Source organism: Pholis gunnellus (genome assembly GCF_910591455.1).
Source record: "Pholis gunnellus genome assembly, chromosome: 14".
Taxonomy (NCBI): domain Eukaryota; kingdom Metazoa; phylum Chordata; class Actinopteri; order Perciformes; family Pholidae; genus Pholis; species Pholis gunnellus.
Window position 1 is genome coordinate 126,774 of NC_136541.1, and position 15,727 is coordinate 142,500.

The window sequence follows — 15,727 nt, forward strand, 5'->3', positions numbered from 1 at the left end:
AGGCTCAAGTTGAACCACAGATGTGTGTGTGATTGTGTGTGTGTGATTGTGTGTGTGTGTGTGTGATTGTGTGTGTGTGGCTTCTGCTCTATTTAACCAATTAAATAAATAAATCTTAATCTACTTCAGATTCCCCTCTTCTGTTCCCTTAACACCTCTTCACCACTTCACCCCTTCACCACTTCACCCCTTGACCCCTTCACCACTTGACCCCTTCACCCCTTCACCCCTTCACCCCTTCACCACTTCACCCCTTCACCACTTCACCCCTTGACCTTCACCACTTCACCCCTTCACCAGTTCACCCCTTCACCAGTTCACCCGTTCACCCCTTCACCAGTTCACCACTTCACCACTTCACCCGTTCACCCCTTGACCCCTTGACCCCTTCACCACTTCACCACTTCTATAATATATATATATATAATAATATAATATATATAATAATATAATATATATAATATAATATATATATATATATAATAATATAATATATATAATATATATAATAATATAATATATATAATAATATAATATATATAATAATATAATATATATATATATATATAATAATATAATATATATAATAATATAATATATATAATAATAGGTGAGCCAGACCCAGATCCTTGAACTTCCTCCCTCTCCTTGAGCTGAGACTCAATCCCAAACCAGGAGAGAACTCAGAACCTCAGACTTGGAGGTTCTGACTCTCATCCCAACGGCCTCAGCGCTGCTGAAGGTCACGTTCTGAAGGATCCACAGAACCACATCATCTGCAAAAACACAAGACGCAATCCTGAGGTCCTTAAAGCGGACTCTCTCTCCCCAAACAGTCACAGGCGAAAAAAGTGATTAAAAAACGATTAAAAGGTCAAAGTATGTTTTTAAGATTGTAACACGCGTCCTGATGTCCGTCATCTGAAAGTCACAGATATAAGATTTCCAATAAACAGATTTCGTATTTGTTTTCATGACAAACTTTATTCATCTTAACAAACTGAACATCGGTCTCACACATGGAATCTGTTGAATCCACTGCGCTGCGTTTCACAGTGTTTCTGGTGGTGGAGCGTCGTCCCTGAGTGGACTGAAGCTGTCAATCTGTTTGACGATCCTCTCAGCGATGGTTCTGCTGTTGGCAGCAACAATTCTTCTGGACATCAGGTCCACTGCTCCTCCTGAACACACAATGTGTTAATGCCTATCTCCTCCATTGAAATCAACAGAAACACTGAAGTTCGCTTTGAGTATCTTTACCCTCCACGTCCATGAGGACTCCTCCGGCCTCTGAGACCACCAGAGATCCTGCAGCGACGTCCCAAACGTGGATCCCGATCTCATAATACGCTTCAACACAACCGGATGCCACATGACACATGTTGATTGCTGCAGTTCCTGCACCACGCACCCTGGAAACATGAATATACTGTCAAAAATACACACCAATTACAATATCAGTAAATGAGTGCAGTATCAGTAGTATTACCCGTGTACAGGGATGCAGAGAATACTCCTCAGGCTCGAGAAGATTTTCTCTACAGCTTCAGGGTCTCTGCTGGATCCAAACTCTGTGGCAATGATCGACTGTTTAATGTCTGAGAGTAAAAAAGAAACGGGTCAGATTGTGACCTCAGTCTGGATCAGAGCATCATGACATCACATCCTGTTCCTGTACGTTTTTGGTTGTCCTCAGCTACATCTAGTGATAAAGAGACGTGTGTTTTACAGTGTAATACATTTAAACAAAAGCCTTCATGATTTCAGTTGTTGCCTTTGATCAATGTCTTTGGATTAAATATGATTGACTCGTCCTCATCGCTTATTGTTGAGTGAATCCGTTGAGTTGTGTTATTGATTACTGACCTTCACGATCAGAAACCTGCAGTGGCTCTCCGTTACAAAACGCTCCCTTCCCCCTCCTCGCTGTGTACATCTTATCTTCCAAACAACTGTAGATCACACCGAACTCCATCTGAAAGAGGAAGGACAGCTGTAGAGCTGCAGGTCATACTAGAGTAAGTCATAGTGACACAGGTCATAGTAATGTAAGTTTTAATAAGTAGGTCATAGTACAGTAAGTCATTGTATAGTAAGTCATAGTATAGTGAGTCATAGTAGGTCATAAGATAAGATAGACTTTATTGTCCCGAAGGAAATTTGTCTTGGAGACATACATACAGTGTCTGCTGTTAAGACAATACAAGTAACATATTGCACACATACATTACATACACAGACTGTCGGCAGTCCACATACCCACACACACAGTACCTACTGTACATGCAAAAAGACTACCACCGGCCAAAAAAAGAAAAAAGAAAAAAATACATTTCACACCTGTACAACACACCTGTGGTGTATAGTTAAAATAATTAAAATACAAAAATGATAGTATAGTGAGTCATAGTATAGTGGGTCATAGTACAGTAAGTCATTGTATAGTAAGTCATAGTATAGTGGGTCATAGTACAGTAAGTCATTGTATAGTAAGTCATAGTATAGTGAGTCATAGTATAGTGAGTCATAGTATAGTGGGTCATAGTATAGTGAGTCATAGTATAGTGGGTCATAGTATAGTGAGTCATAGTATAGTGGGTCATAGTATAGTGGGTCATAGTATAGTGAGTCATAGTATAGTGAGTCATAGTATAGTGAGTCATAGTATAGTAAGTCATAGTATAGTGAGTCATAGTATAGTAGGTCATAGTATAGTGAGTCATAGTATAGTAGGTCATAGTATAGTGAGTCATAGTATAGTGGGTCATAGTATAGTGAGTCATAGTATAGTGAGTCATAGTATAGTGGGTCATAGTATAGTGAGTCATAGTATAGTAGGTCATAGTATAGTGGGTCATAGTATAGTGAGTCATAGTATAGTGAGTCATAGTATAGTGAGTCATAGTATAGTAGGTCATAGTATAGTGAGTCATAGTATAGTGGGTCATAGTATAGTGGGTCATAGTATAGTGGGTCATAGTATAGTGAGTATAGCGGGTCATAGTATAGTGTATCATAGTATAGTGAGTCATAGTATAGTAGGTCATAGTATAGTAGGTCATAGTATAGTGAATCATAGTATAGTGAGTCATAGTATAGTGAGTATAGTAGGTCATAGTATAGTAGGTCATAGTATAGTAGGTCATAGTATAGTGAGTCATAGTATAGTGGGTCATAGTATAGTAGGTCATATTATAGTGAGTCATAGTATAGTGGGTCATAGTATAGTGTATCATAGTATAGTGAGTCATAGTATAGTAGGTCATAGTATAGTAGGTCATAGTATAGTGAGTCATAGTATAGTGGGTCATAGTATAGTGAATCATAGTATAGTGAGTCATAGTATAGTAGGTCATATTATAGTGAGTCATAGTATAGTGAGTCATAGTATAGTGAGTCATAGTATAGTGGGTCATAGTATAGTGAGTCATAGTATAGTGGGTCATAGTACAGTAAGTCATTGTATAGTAAGTCATAGTATAGTGGGTCATAGTACAGTAAGTCATTGTATAGTAAGTCATAGTATAGTGAGTCATAGTATAGTGAGTCATAGTATAGTGGGTCATAGTATAGTGAGTCATAGTATAGTGAGTCATAGTATAGTGAGTCATAGTATAGTAGGTCATAGTATAGTGAGTCATAGTATAGTAGGTCATAGTATAGTGAGTCATAGTATAGTAGGTCATAGTATAGTGAGTCATAGTATAGTGGGTCATAGTATAGTGAGTCATAGTATAGTGGGTCATAGTATAGTGAGTCATAGTATAGTAGGTCATAGTATAGTGGGTCATAGTATAGTGAGTCATAGTATAGTGAGTCATAGTATAGTGAGTCATAGTATAGTAGGTCATAGTATAGTAGGTCATAGTATAGTGAGTCATAGTATAGTGGGTCATAGTATAGTGAATCATAGTATAGTGAGTCATAGTATAGTAGGTCATAGTAGGTCATATTATAGTGAGTCATAGTATAGTGAGTCATAGTATAGTGAGTCATAGTATAGTGGGTCATAGTATAGTGTATCATAGTATAGTGAGTCATAGTATAGTGAGTCATAGTATAGTGGGTCATAGTATAGTGAATCATAGTATAGTAAGTCATAGTATAGTGAGTCATAGTATAGTAGGTCATATTATAGTGAGTCATAGTATAGTAGGTCATATTATAGTGAGTCATAGTATAGTAGGTCATAGTATAGTGAGTCATAGTATAGTAGGTCATAGTATAGTGAGTCATAGTATAGTAGGTCATAGTATAGTGGGTCATAGTATAGTGAGTCATAGTATAGTGAGTCATAGTATAGTAGGTCATATTATAGTGAGTTATAGTATAGTAGGTCATAGTATAGTGAGTCATAGTATAGTGAGTCATAGTATAGTAGGTCATATTATAGTGAGTCATAGTATAGTAGGTCATAGTATAGAAGGTCATAGTATAGTGAGTCATAGTATAGTAGGTCATAATATAGTGAGTCATAGTATAGTAGGTCATAGTATAGTGAGTCATAGTATAGTGGGTCATAGTATAGTGAATCATATTATAGTGAGTCATAGTATAGTAGGTCATAGTATAGTGAGTCATAGTATAGTAGGTCATAGTATAGTGAGTCATAGTATAGTAGGTCATAATATAGTGAGTCATAGTATAGTAGGTCATAGTATAGTGAGTCATAGTATAGTGGGTCATAGTATAGTGAATCATAGTATAGTGAGTCATAGTATAGTAGGTCATAGTATAGTGAGTCATAGTATAGTAGGTCATAGTATAGTGAGTCATAGTATAGTAGGTCATAGTATAGTGAGTCATAGTATAGTAGGTCATAGTATAGTGAGTCATAGTATAGTAGGTCATAGTATAGTGAGTCATAGTATAGTAGGTCATAGTATAGTGAGTCATAGTATAGTAGGTCACCACTTGGACTAGAAGTTGAACTCACCTGTTTGTTGACAGAAAATCCGATGGAAATAGCAACAAAAGGAAATCTGTTAAAGAGACAATTATGTATTTATTGGAGGTAATAAATGACATTACAGTCATTTAGCTGACGCTCTCTCCACTCAGCCACAGTCGCCAATAAATTAATAATAATAGTAACCAGAAATAAAAGTCAAGTTAGAAATTACATCCATCTCTGTTCAAAATGTCATCACTTCATAATTTTATGCTTTTAGACTATGTTTGATTTTTCATAAAACTCACGCGTGAACAAAGTTGGTTGTCCCATCGATGGGGTCGATGATCCAGGTGGGACCGTCAGTGAGGACACAAGGTTCCCCTGCAGCTACTGACTCCTCCCCTATGAAGCTGACACACACACACACACACACACACACACACACACACACACACACACACACACACACACACACACACACACACACACACACACACACACACACACACACACACACACACACACATTCAGGATTTCAACTGAAGATTTTTTTTTCTCATTGTTACTGTAAATAAAGCATGTTGTATATAAGTATATATATATACTGTATATATATACACGTGTGTGTGTGTGTGTGTGTGTGTGTGTGAGATTGGAGTTTTGATTGAACTGTTTAGTTTATGAGAATAAAGAAAGTCTATCAACAGGAACTCGTCGTCCCTTCAGTGATTGAAAGATGGATCTGATCGTTAACACGAACAGGTGTTCTTACCTGTGAGTGGGGAATTTGTCCTTCACTGATTGGATGATGAGTTGCTCCACCTTCTGGTCGGTTTGTGTCACCAGATCAACCGACGAACTCTTTGTCATCACCTTCCTGTCGTCCTGCAGAGCCTCACGCACCACCTGATCAATACAGAGCACAGAGCTGATCAACACAGAGCCGATCAACACAGAGCCGATCACCACAGAGCTGATCACCACAGAGCCGATCAACACAGAGCCGATCAACACAGAGCCGATCAACACAGAGCCGATCAACACAGAGCCGATCAACACAGAGCCGATCAACACAGAGCCGATCAACACAGAGCTGTATCTGTTACTTTGGAGGAGGATGACACTATGAACTATCTGACTATGACTCACACACTAACTGACACACACACACACACACACACACACACACACACTAACTGACACACACACACACACACACACTAACTGACACACACACACACACACACACACACACTAACTGACACACACACACACACACACACTAACTGACACACACACACTAACTGACACACACACACACACACACCTCTCCGGCTCTTCTTGCGATGGCGACAGCGTGATCCATGGCGTTCTGCCAGAGGTCTGCCATCTTAGAGGAAGAGCTCCTTATAAGGACACAAATGGCATCATCATCATGGTGAACTTAAAGAACAAATAGAACCTGTTAAATATTCCATGGTGGTCTTAAAGAACCAATAGAACCTGTTAAATAGTCCATAGTGGCCGTAAAGAACCAATAGAACCTGTTAAATATTCCATGGTGGTCTTAAAGAACCAATAGAACCTGTTAAATAGTCCATGGTGGTCTTAAAGAACCAATAGAACCTGTTAAATAGTCCATAGTGGCCGTAAAGAACCAATAGAACCTGTTAAATATTCCATGGTGGCCGTAAAGAACCAATAGAACCTGTTAAATATTCCATGGTGGCCGTAAAGAACCAATAGAACCTGTTAAATCTCCTGATGTTATTGACGTTACGTGATTGGTTGATCCTGAGCCGCTGGTTCTGTTCAGGTACTTTTTTTTATCTGATAAATTGCATTGATGCATTTTCTGTTTTTACGCCTTTGAAGCACTTTACAAGTTTATCATCATTATTATTATCTTCATTAATATAATCCGAACATAATTTAGAAAACGTGGGTGTGGACATTATACATTTGAAAAGCATGATAATATACTTTGTTCTAAGATAACAAGCTGTGGTGTAACACCGGAAGCTGTCCGTGTCTTTACACACAAGCGGCTTAAAAACACAAGTCAGTGAGTCTGGTGAGACGGAGACACGGAACCAGAAGAGAACGAGGAGAGTTAAAGACGGTGATTTAAGAGTGTAACGTGATGAGGTGTATCGTGAAGGAGTAAACATGAAAACATCCTATAAACATCATTAAAGACTAACCTGTCGACAATCTGCTGTTGATCCGCTGCTGCTGCTGCTGCTGCTGCTGCGGCTCCGCTTACTTCCGGGTTTCTTCTTTTTCTTCTTCCTCGTGCAGCGGAGTGCTGCTGCCTCCTGCTGGTGACGTACACACTCTACAGGTGATCACAATCCTGAGTCAAAGGTGTCTCAACACATCGCGTCTCTCAGGTCAAGTTTGTGTCTGTTCATTAACTTCAGATGTCTCATTAACTTGTATTTTATCTTCATGAGGACTCAATGCAGTTTGAACCATCGTAGTGACCACATTTAAGAACAGGTAGAGAACAGAGTACCTGAACAGGTAGAGAACAGGGTACCTGAGCAGGTAGAGAACAGAGTACCTGAACAGGTAGTGAACAGAGTACCTGAACAGGTAGAGAACAGAGTACCTGAGCAGGTAGAGAACAGAGTACCTGAACAGGTAGAGAACAGAGTACCTGAACAGGTAGAGAACAGAGTACCTGAACAGGTAGAGAACAGAGTACCTGAACAGGTAGAGAACAGAGTACCTGAACAGGTAGAGAACAGAGTACCTGAGCAGGTAGAGAACAGAGTACCTGAACAGGTAGTGAACAGAGTACCTGAGCAGGTAGAGAACAGAGTACCTGAACAGGTAGAAAACAGAGTACCTGAGCAGGTAGAGAACAGAGTACCTGAGCAGGTAGAGAACAGAGTACCTGAGCAGGTAGAGAACAGAGTACCTGAACAGGTAGTGAACAGAGTACCTGAGCAGGTAGAGAACAGAGTACCTGAGCAGGTAGAGAACAGAGTACCTGAACAGGTAGTGAACAGAGTACCTGAACAGGTAGAGAACAGAGTACCTGAACAGGTAGAGAACAGAGTACTTGAACAGGTAGAGAACAGAGTACCTGAACAGGTAGTGAACAGAGTACCTGAGCAGGTAGAGAACAGAGTACCTGAGCAGGTAGAGAACAGAGTACCTGAACAGGTAGTGAACAGAGTACCTGAACAGGTAGTGAACAGAGTACCTGAACAGGTAGAGAACAGAGTACTTGAACAGGTAGAGAACAGAGTACCTGAACAGGTAGACAACAGAGTACCTGAGCAGGTAGAGAACAGAGTACCTGAGCAGGTAGAGAACAGAGTACCTGAGCAGGTAGAGAACAGAGTACCTGAGCAGGTAGAGAACAGAGTACCTGAGCAGGTAGAGAACAGAGTACCTGACATTAGTGTTGGGATCTGACCATGTGCCTTCGACATGGGCTCTGAAACAGAGAGAATCAGTTCTCCCCTTTGAAGACCAGCTCCCCCACTCTGAAGAAGTTCACATCGTGTGAATTTCCTCCCCCAAATGCATCCCTGCTCTCATTGGACGAGAGCAGGGATGCCGAGGCGGGACTTCCGGTAAGACAACCGGATACCCCCAAAACCTATGGAAACCTGAGGTTACCTGAACGCACCGCTGAGGGCCAGGAGGACCCCTGTGGTTCACCCTCTTGCTCCCCTATCTCTGTGCTTTTTCCCTCGATCTCGGTCGACAAGGGAAGCACACGCAACGTTTGCTCCCCTTTTAAAGAAATTCCATAGTTCGAATCCACCAACTGTTTATCATTTTGTTTGTTCGCATCCTGGACGAGGAAGCGAACCATTTTCCTGCAGAAGTGAAGAAGTTTAGTTTCTTCAGAGAGAGGAAATGGTGTCATAGCTGAAAGTATGAGGGAGTAGAACAGGGGTGGCCAACCAGTCAGAGACCAAGAGCCACATTTTTTACTGTGTTACCGCAAAGAGCCACATCATACACATGGGCACACATGAACATCACCCTATCCCTTCCTCACACACACACATACCTTTGCTCAGCCAGATTTATTGTAAATGTCACACACCAATATGATAATGACAGAAATTGACTCCTAAGACCACAGGCCAGTCATGTTCAACAATGAACATTGTGTGCACTGTCTCACACAGACAAACTCTCAGTTCAACCAAGTCCACAAACAAAAATATAATAATTTACAATAGTGTTTTTCTTTTACTATGCATGTTACTTAGTGGGACTTCTGGCATTCATTGCCTTGAACAATCCTCTTCAAATCTGGCTTGTATTCCGTTGTTGCCACTTGAAGCAATTCTTTCACATGGGTGTCAGTCAGAACAGATCGATGCTTTGATTTCACGTGTTTCAGGGTAGAAAACACAGACTCGCAGACGTATGTTGACCCAAACATTGACAGTATCTTAAGCGCAGCCCGTTTGACATTGGGGTATTTTTTCATTGGCACACTTTTCCAGAACTCAATGGTCCCTTAAAGCAGGTTTGAGTTGGTCCTCCTCACAAAGATCGATCATCTCCAACTCAGCCGCATCCTCATCTGTGACTAGCGGGGCTTTCAAACAGTCCGTCTCGGCGTTAAATGGGTCGACGAGGAACGTAATCTGTGGCCGCACATGCGCGTTTGACGAAAATACCGTATTTAACTCAAGCGAAGCGAACACGAACATTAAAAAAACACAAATACAAACTTCGATATGAACATAAGAGCCGCATGAAACCGGGCAAAGAGCCGCATGCGGCTCGGGAGCCGCGGGTTGGCCACCCCTGGAGTAGAAGGATTTGAAAATATTCTCCATAGACATCCCATTCAAAAAAAATTGCAAAAAGCTTAATAATTCTAAAAGTTTAAAGATTATAAATATGAAGAGATATAGCACACTTCTCCTGAAAGAGCTGAACATTTTCCTATTCGAACGGTTTCTGTAGCTTAAAAAATGTGGAAGGAGATCAGTAGCAAAATACATACGGAAGAAATAGAAGTTAAAGAAAGAGAAACAGGATAACAATAACAAAACTATTATTGTTGGAATGCAGTCACGCAGGATTACAGTCAGTGTGCTTTGGCACAGGCAGTTTTACTGCCTTTGTGCCACAAAGCCACACTGACTACCCGAAAAACCTTTCGAAGGGTGGTCCCTTTCGAAGAAGAGGGACCACTCTCCAGGACGGACAGGAAGTAGATATCATGGGAACAGAATGGACTAAGAAGTAAAATAACAGTATGGAAAATCTTCCATGTTTTAGTGTAACTGTCAACTAAACCATTAATAGCTGTCAAAATAACAGTAAAAATCAGAATGACAAAGTTAGGATTTATTTTTTGTGTTTATTAATTCTGAAATAATTGATTTAAAATCTTTATGAGCTTTCTTAAGTTTTATTGGTGCAACCTGATTTACCGTCTTAACGTTACAACAGTTTAATCAGACACTCAGTTTACACCTGTCGCTCCACTGACACACCTGATGTCCTCGTCGTCGCGGGGACAGGGAAACGCTTTGATGACACGAGCGATGTCATTGGCCACAGCGGCAGAGCTGGCAGCGATGACTCTCCTGGACATCATGTCGAACTCTGAACCTGAGGAGGAACACGGGCCGATGTGAGGCAGACACAACCTCAGCAGGTACACACAGGTGAGGTATCACATGTTAAATACAGACCGTCTGTATCCATGACAACGCCTCCCGCCTCCTGGACGATGATCGCGGAGGCCGCGATGTCCCAGCAGTGCATCCCGATGTGATAGTAGGCGTCGGCTCCACCCGTCGCCACCTGACACATGTCGACGGCCGCTGTCCCCAACGCACGGATACTGCAACATACAAGAAACACACAAACAACACGTTAAAGAGGTGACAACGAACAGATACTGGAACATACAAGAAACACACAAACAACACGTTAAAGAGATGACAACGAACAGATACTGGAACATACAAGAAACACACAAACAACACGTTGAAGAGATGACAACGAACAGATACTGGAACATACAAGAAACACACAAACAACACGTTAAAGAGATGACAACGAACAGATACTGGAACATACAAGAAACATGCTAACAACATGCTAGAGAGGTGACAACGAACAGATACTGGAACATACAAGAAACACACAAACAACACGTTAAAGAGGTGACAACGAACAGATACTGCAACATACAAGAAACACACAAACAACACGTTAAAGAGATGACAACGAACAGATACTGGAACATACAAGAAACACACAAACAACACGTTGAAGAGATGACAACGAACAGATACTGGAACATACAAGAAACATGCTAACAACATGCTAGAGAGGTGACAACGAACAGATACTGGAACATACAAGAAACACACAAACAACACGTTAAAGAGGTGACAACGAACAGATACTGCAACATACAAGAAACACACAAACAACACGTTAAAGAGATGACAACGAACAGATACTGGAACATACAAGAAACACACAAACAACACATTGAAGAGATGACAACGAACAGATACTGGAACATACAAGAAACATGCTAACAACATGCTAGAGAGGTGACAACGAACAGATACTGGAACATACAAGAAACACACAAACAACACGTTAAAGAGATGACAACGAACAGATACTGGAACATACAAGAAACATGCTAACAACATGCTAGAGAGGTGACAACGAACAGATACTGGAACATACAAGAAACATGCTAACAACATGCTAGAGAGGTGACAACGAACAGATACTGGATCATACAAGAAACACACAAACAACACGTTAAAGAGATGACAACGAACAGATACTGGAACATACAAGAAACACACAAACAACACGTTAAAGAGATGACAACAAACAGATACTGGAACATACAAGAAACACAAACAACACGTTAAAGAGGTGACAACGAACAGATACTGTCACATACAAGAAACATGCTAACAACATGCTAGAGAGGTGACAACGAACAGATACTGGAACATACAAGAAACATGCTAACAACACGTTAAAGAGGTGACAACGAACAGATACTGTAACATACAAGAAACATGCTAACAACATGCTAGAGAGGTGACAACGAACAGATACTGGAACATACAAGAAACATGCTAACAACACGTTAGAGAGGTGACAACGAACAGATACTGTAACATACAAGAAACATGCAAACAACACGTTAGAGAGGTAACAACCAATAGATACTGGAACATACAAGAAACATACAAATAACATGTTAGAGAGGTGACAACGAACAGATACTGGAACATACAAGAAATATGCTAACAACATGCTAGAGAGGTGACAACGAACAGATACTGGAACATACAAGAAACATTCTAACAACATGTTAGAGAGGTGACAACGAACAGATACTGGAACATACAAGAAACATGCTAACAACATGCTAGAGAGGTGACAACGAACAGATACTGGAACATACAAGAAACATGCTAACAACATGCTAGAGAGGTGACAACGCACGGATACTGGAACATACAAGAAACATGCTAACAACACGTTAGAGAAGTGACAACGAACAGATACTGGAACATACAAGAAACATGCTAACAACACGTTAGAGAGGTGAAAACCAACAGATGCTGGAACATACAAGAAACATGCAAACTACACGTTAGAGAGGTGACAATGAACAGATACTAGAACATACAAGAAACATGCTAACAACATGCTAGAGAGGTGACAACGAACAGATACTGGAACATACAAGAAACACACAAACAACACGTTAAACAGGTGACAACGAACAGATACTGCAACATACAAGAAACACACAAACAACACATTAAAGAGATGACAACGAACAGATACTGGAACATACAAGAAACACACAAACAACACGTTAAAGAGGTGACAACGAACAGATACTGGAACATACAAGAAACATGCTAACAACACGCTAGAGAGGTGACAACGAACAGATACTGGAACATACAAGAAACATGCTAACAACACGTTAAAGAGGTGACAACAAACAGATACTGGAACATACAAGAAACATGCTAACAACACGTTAGAGAAGTTACAACAAACAGATACTGTAACATACAAGAAACATGCTAACAACACGCTAGAGAGGTGACAATGAACAGATACTGGAACATACAAGAAATATGCTAACAACATGCTAGAGAGGTGACAACAAACAGATACTGGAACATACAAGAAACATGCTAACAACATGCTAGAGAGGTGACAACGCACGGATACTGGAACATACAAGAAACATGCTAACAACACGTTAGAGAAGTGACAACGAACAGATACTGGAACATACAAGAAACGCGCAAACAACACGTTAGAGAGGTGACAACCAACAGATACTGGAACATACAAGAAACATGCTAACAACACGTTAGAGAGGTGACAACCAACAGATACTGGAACATACAAGAAACATGCTGACAACACGTTAGAGAGGTGAAAACCAACAGATGCTGGAACATACAAGAAACATGCAAACTACACGTTAGAGAGGTGACAATGAACATACTGGAACATACAAGAAACATGCTAACAACACGTTAGAGAGGTGACAACGAACAGATACTGGAACATACAAGAAACGCGCAAACAACACGTTAGAGAGGTGACAACCAACAGATACTGGAACATACAAGAAACATGCTAACAACACGTTAGAGAGGTGAAAACCAACAGATGCTGGAACATACAAGAAACATGCAAACTACACGTTAGAGAGGTGACAATGAACATACTGGAACATACAAGAAACATGCTAACAACACGTTAGAGAGGTGACAACGAACAGATACTGGAACATACAAGACAGGGGTTCTGATAGTGGATCCTCACTGATCTTAGAATAGGAAAGTAAACCCCAGGAACATGTTTCAGGTGTAGCTAGACAAGAGGTGATATCACAACTTAGGCTCTCCATCAGGACTAGAGGTGTATTTCCTACAGATAACTATCATCCCCCTTTTCATGTATTTGCATAGAAACACACAATTGAAAGGATTAGGAAATAAATGATTGTATTTATTAAATATTTGCTTTATTTAAATATTAGTAGTTTGCTTAGAGCTTGTGTTATTAAGTAACAAGTCGTTTTTCATCTCTAATATCTATTTTACATTAATGTGAAAAAATCTTCTACAAACTAGATTTATTGAAGTTTCTCACCAAAACTAAACATCAAAGTGTATCAACAATGCACAGTTAAATAATATATTTATATATTATATATGTTATATATGTTGAGGAGCAGAGAGGAGTTCTGACCCGTGAACAGGTAGTTTCAGCACCCTGAAGATGTTGGAGGTCATGATGGACAGAGCGAGGTCATCACGCTCTGATCCGATCTCCGTCACCACCACACACTTCCTGACGTCTGATAGGAGGAGACGGGATGATCAGAACAACTTCAATACAGGTGGGATGTCACATCTGTGATGTCACACGTGTGTGATGTCACCTTCCTGTCCAGAGGCATGCAGAGGGTCTCCGTTCACAAATGCTCCTCTTCCTCTCTGAGCGTAGAACATTTTGTCCTCCACACAGCTGTACACAATCCCAAACTCCGTCTGTCAACAACAACATGTCAGTCCACTTCCTGTCTGACCCCCCCCACCCCCGTGACCTGTGACTAACAGGTGAGTTTACCTGCTTGTTGACGGTGAAGGCGATGGAGATGGCCACAAATGGAAATCTGTGAGGAGAAACAGTTACACATGTAACTATAGTTCTATGAGTTTGAACACATAACACTGACTTCCTGTCTGCCCGTCCAGGATCCCTCCTCTGTTGATTTTGTTGAGCCTTCTAACATTTTTTCCCTATTAAAGTGTTTTTTTCTCAATCGAAGGTGTCGTATGCTTCACAGATTGTTAATATTTATATAACTATTCATATCCGTGATTTATATAATTATGTATTTTCATTATAGCTTTTATTGTGAAACAGGAAGAAGAGTTCAATGAGATCAGCGCAGGTGGAGCAGGTGTGACCCTCCTCTCCGTGACATCACAGCGTGGGCGGAGCCTCTCACCTGTGTACGAAGTTTACTGTCCCATCAATGGGGTCAATGATCCACGTGGGACTGTCAGTCAGCTCCACAGGCTCACCTGCAGCTACAGACTCCTCCCCGATGAACCTGAGGGTCAGAGGACAAACAATGGCATCATTTACCTGCTGACTTCCTGTCTGCTGTTGCCAGGCAGATTTTAGACTGTTTACAGTCCTGCTATCCAATCTGTGACCCTGGGAGCTGTGTTGTAGTGGGCAACAGCTCTCAAGGTAAAGTGGTCCCTAAATTAATCGTCCAGGAAGTAGTTGTAGCACCTCAATCGGAAAAGGGAAACCAGGGCCCCCTTCTGGAGGCAGACCTAGGAGGGTCTAGTGGCCGAGCCTTGACACATTGGGGTCGTCCAGGCAAAAGGCTGAAAAATCTTCTTGGAGCCTCCGCCCTGTTGGCCCACCACTCACAAGGATAGGCAAACGGCGGGGACCAAGACGTGCCAACCCCTTGCATCACTGGCTGTAGAGACATGGATAGTCACCTCTATGGTGGGAAGGAACCGGAGCTGGTGCAGGTAGATGCAGCGGTATCAACTAGATAAAGTTGGGCTCTCCTCCACGCATAGCACTGGTTCTGGAGACTCCTGGAGAGGGGCTGGACTGGAGGTGTGGGGACTCTCACGAGGCCCCGGCTGTGCGCCGAGAAACGAGAGACGGTCACCTCTATGACACTGTGAGTCTCAGACTGTTGTTTGTGATCGTGTACCAATCAGCAGAATGGCAACTGGGGACTCCACAGTTCTGCTGGTCAACTTCAGTGCTCACGACACT

At 41.2% G+C, this 15,727-nt stretch overlaps 1 protein-coding gene across 2 annotated transcripts in view; it reads right to left on the bottom strand.

The window, feature by feature from the left end:
- Positions 1–970: 970 nt before the first annotated feature.
- Positions 971–15,727, bottom strand: part of impa1 (inositol monophosphatase 1) — a 24,626-nt gene continuing 9,869 nt past the window's right edge. The window contains exons 1-9 of one of the 2 annotated variants that reach the window (XM_079172671.1): positions 7,099–7,179; positions 6,222–6,300; positions 5,667–5,800; positions 5,200–5,304; positions 4,937–4,982; positions 1,867–1,975; positions 1,490–1,598; positions 1,261–1,412; positions 971–1,181 (exon numbers count right to left, since the gene is read on the bottom strand). In XM_079172671.1, the coding sequence (XP_079028797.1) occupies positions 1,051–1,181; positions 1,261–1,412; positions 1,490–1,598; positions 1,867–1,975; positions 4,937–4,982; positions 5,200–5,304; positions 5,667–5,800; positions 6,222–6,284 (849 nt within the window). In that variant the 5' untranslated portion in view covers positions 6,285–6,300; positions 7,099–7,179 and the 3' untranslated portion in view covers positions 971–1,050. Of the gene's footprint in view, positions 1,182–1,260; positions 1,413–1,489; positions 1,599–1,866; positions 1,976–4,936; positions 4,983–5,199; positions 5,305–5,666; positions 5,801–6,221; positions 6,301–7,098; positions 7,233–10,380; positions 10,499–10,581; positions 10,734–14,161; positions 14,271–14,354; positions 14,464–14,542; positions 14,589–14,927; positions 15,033–15,727 lie in introns of those variants that run through there. The other variant, XM_079172670.1, reaches the window with a different exon arrangement.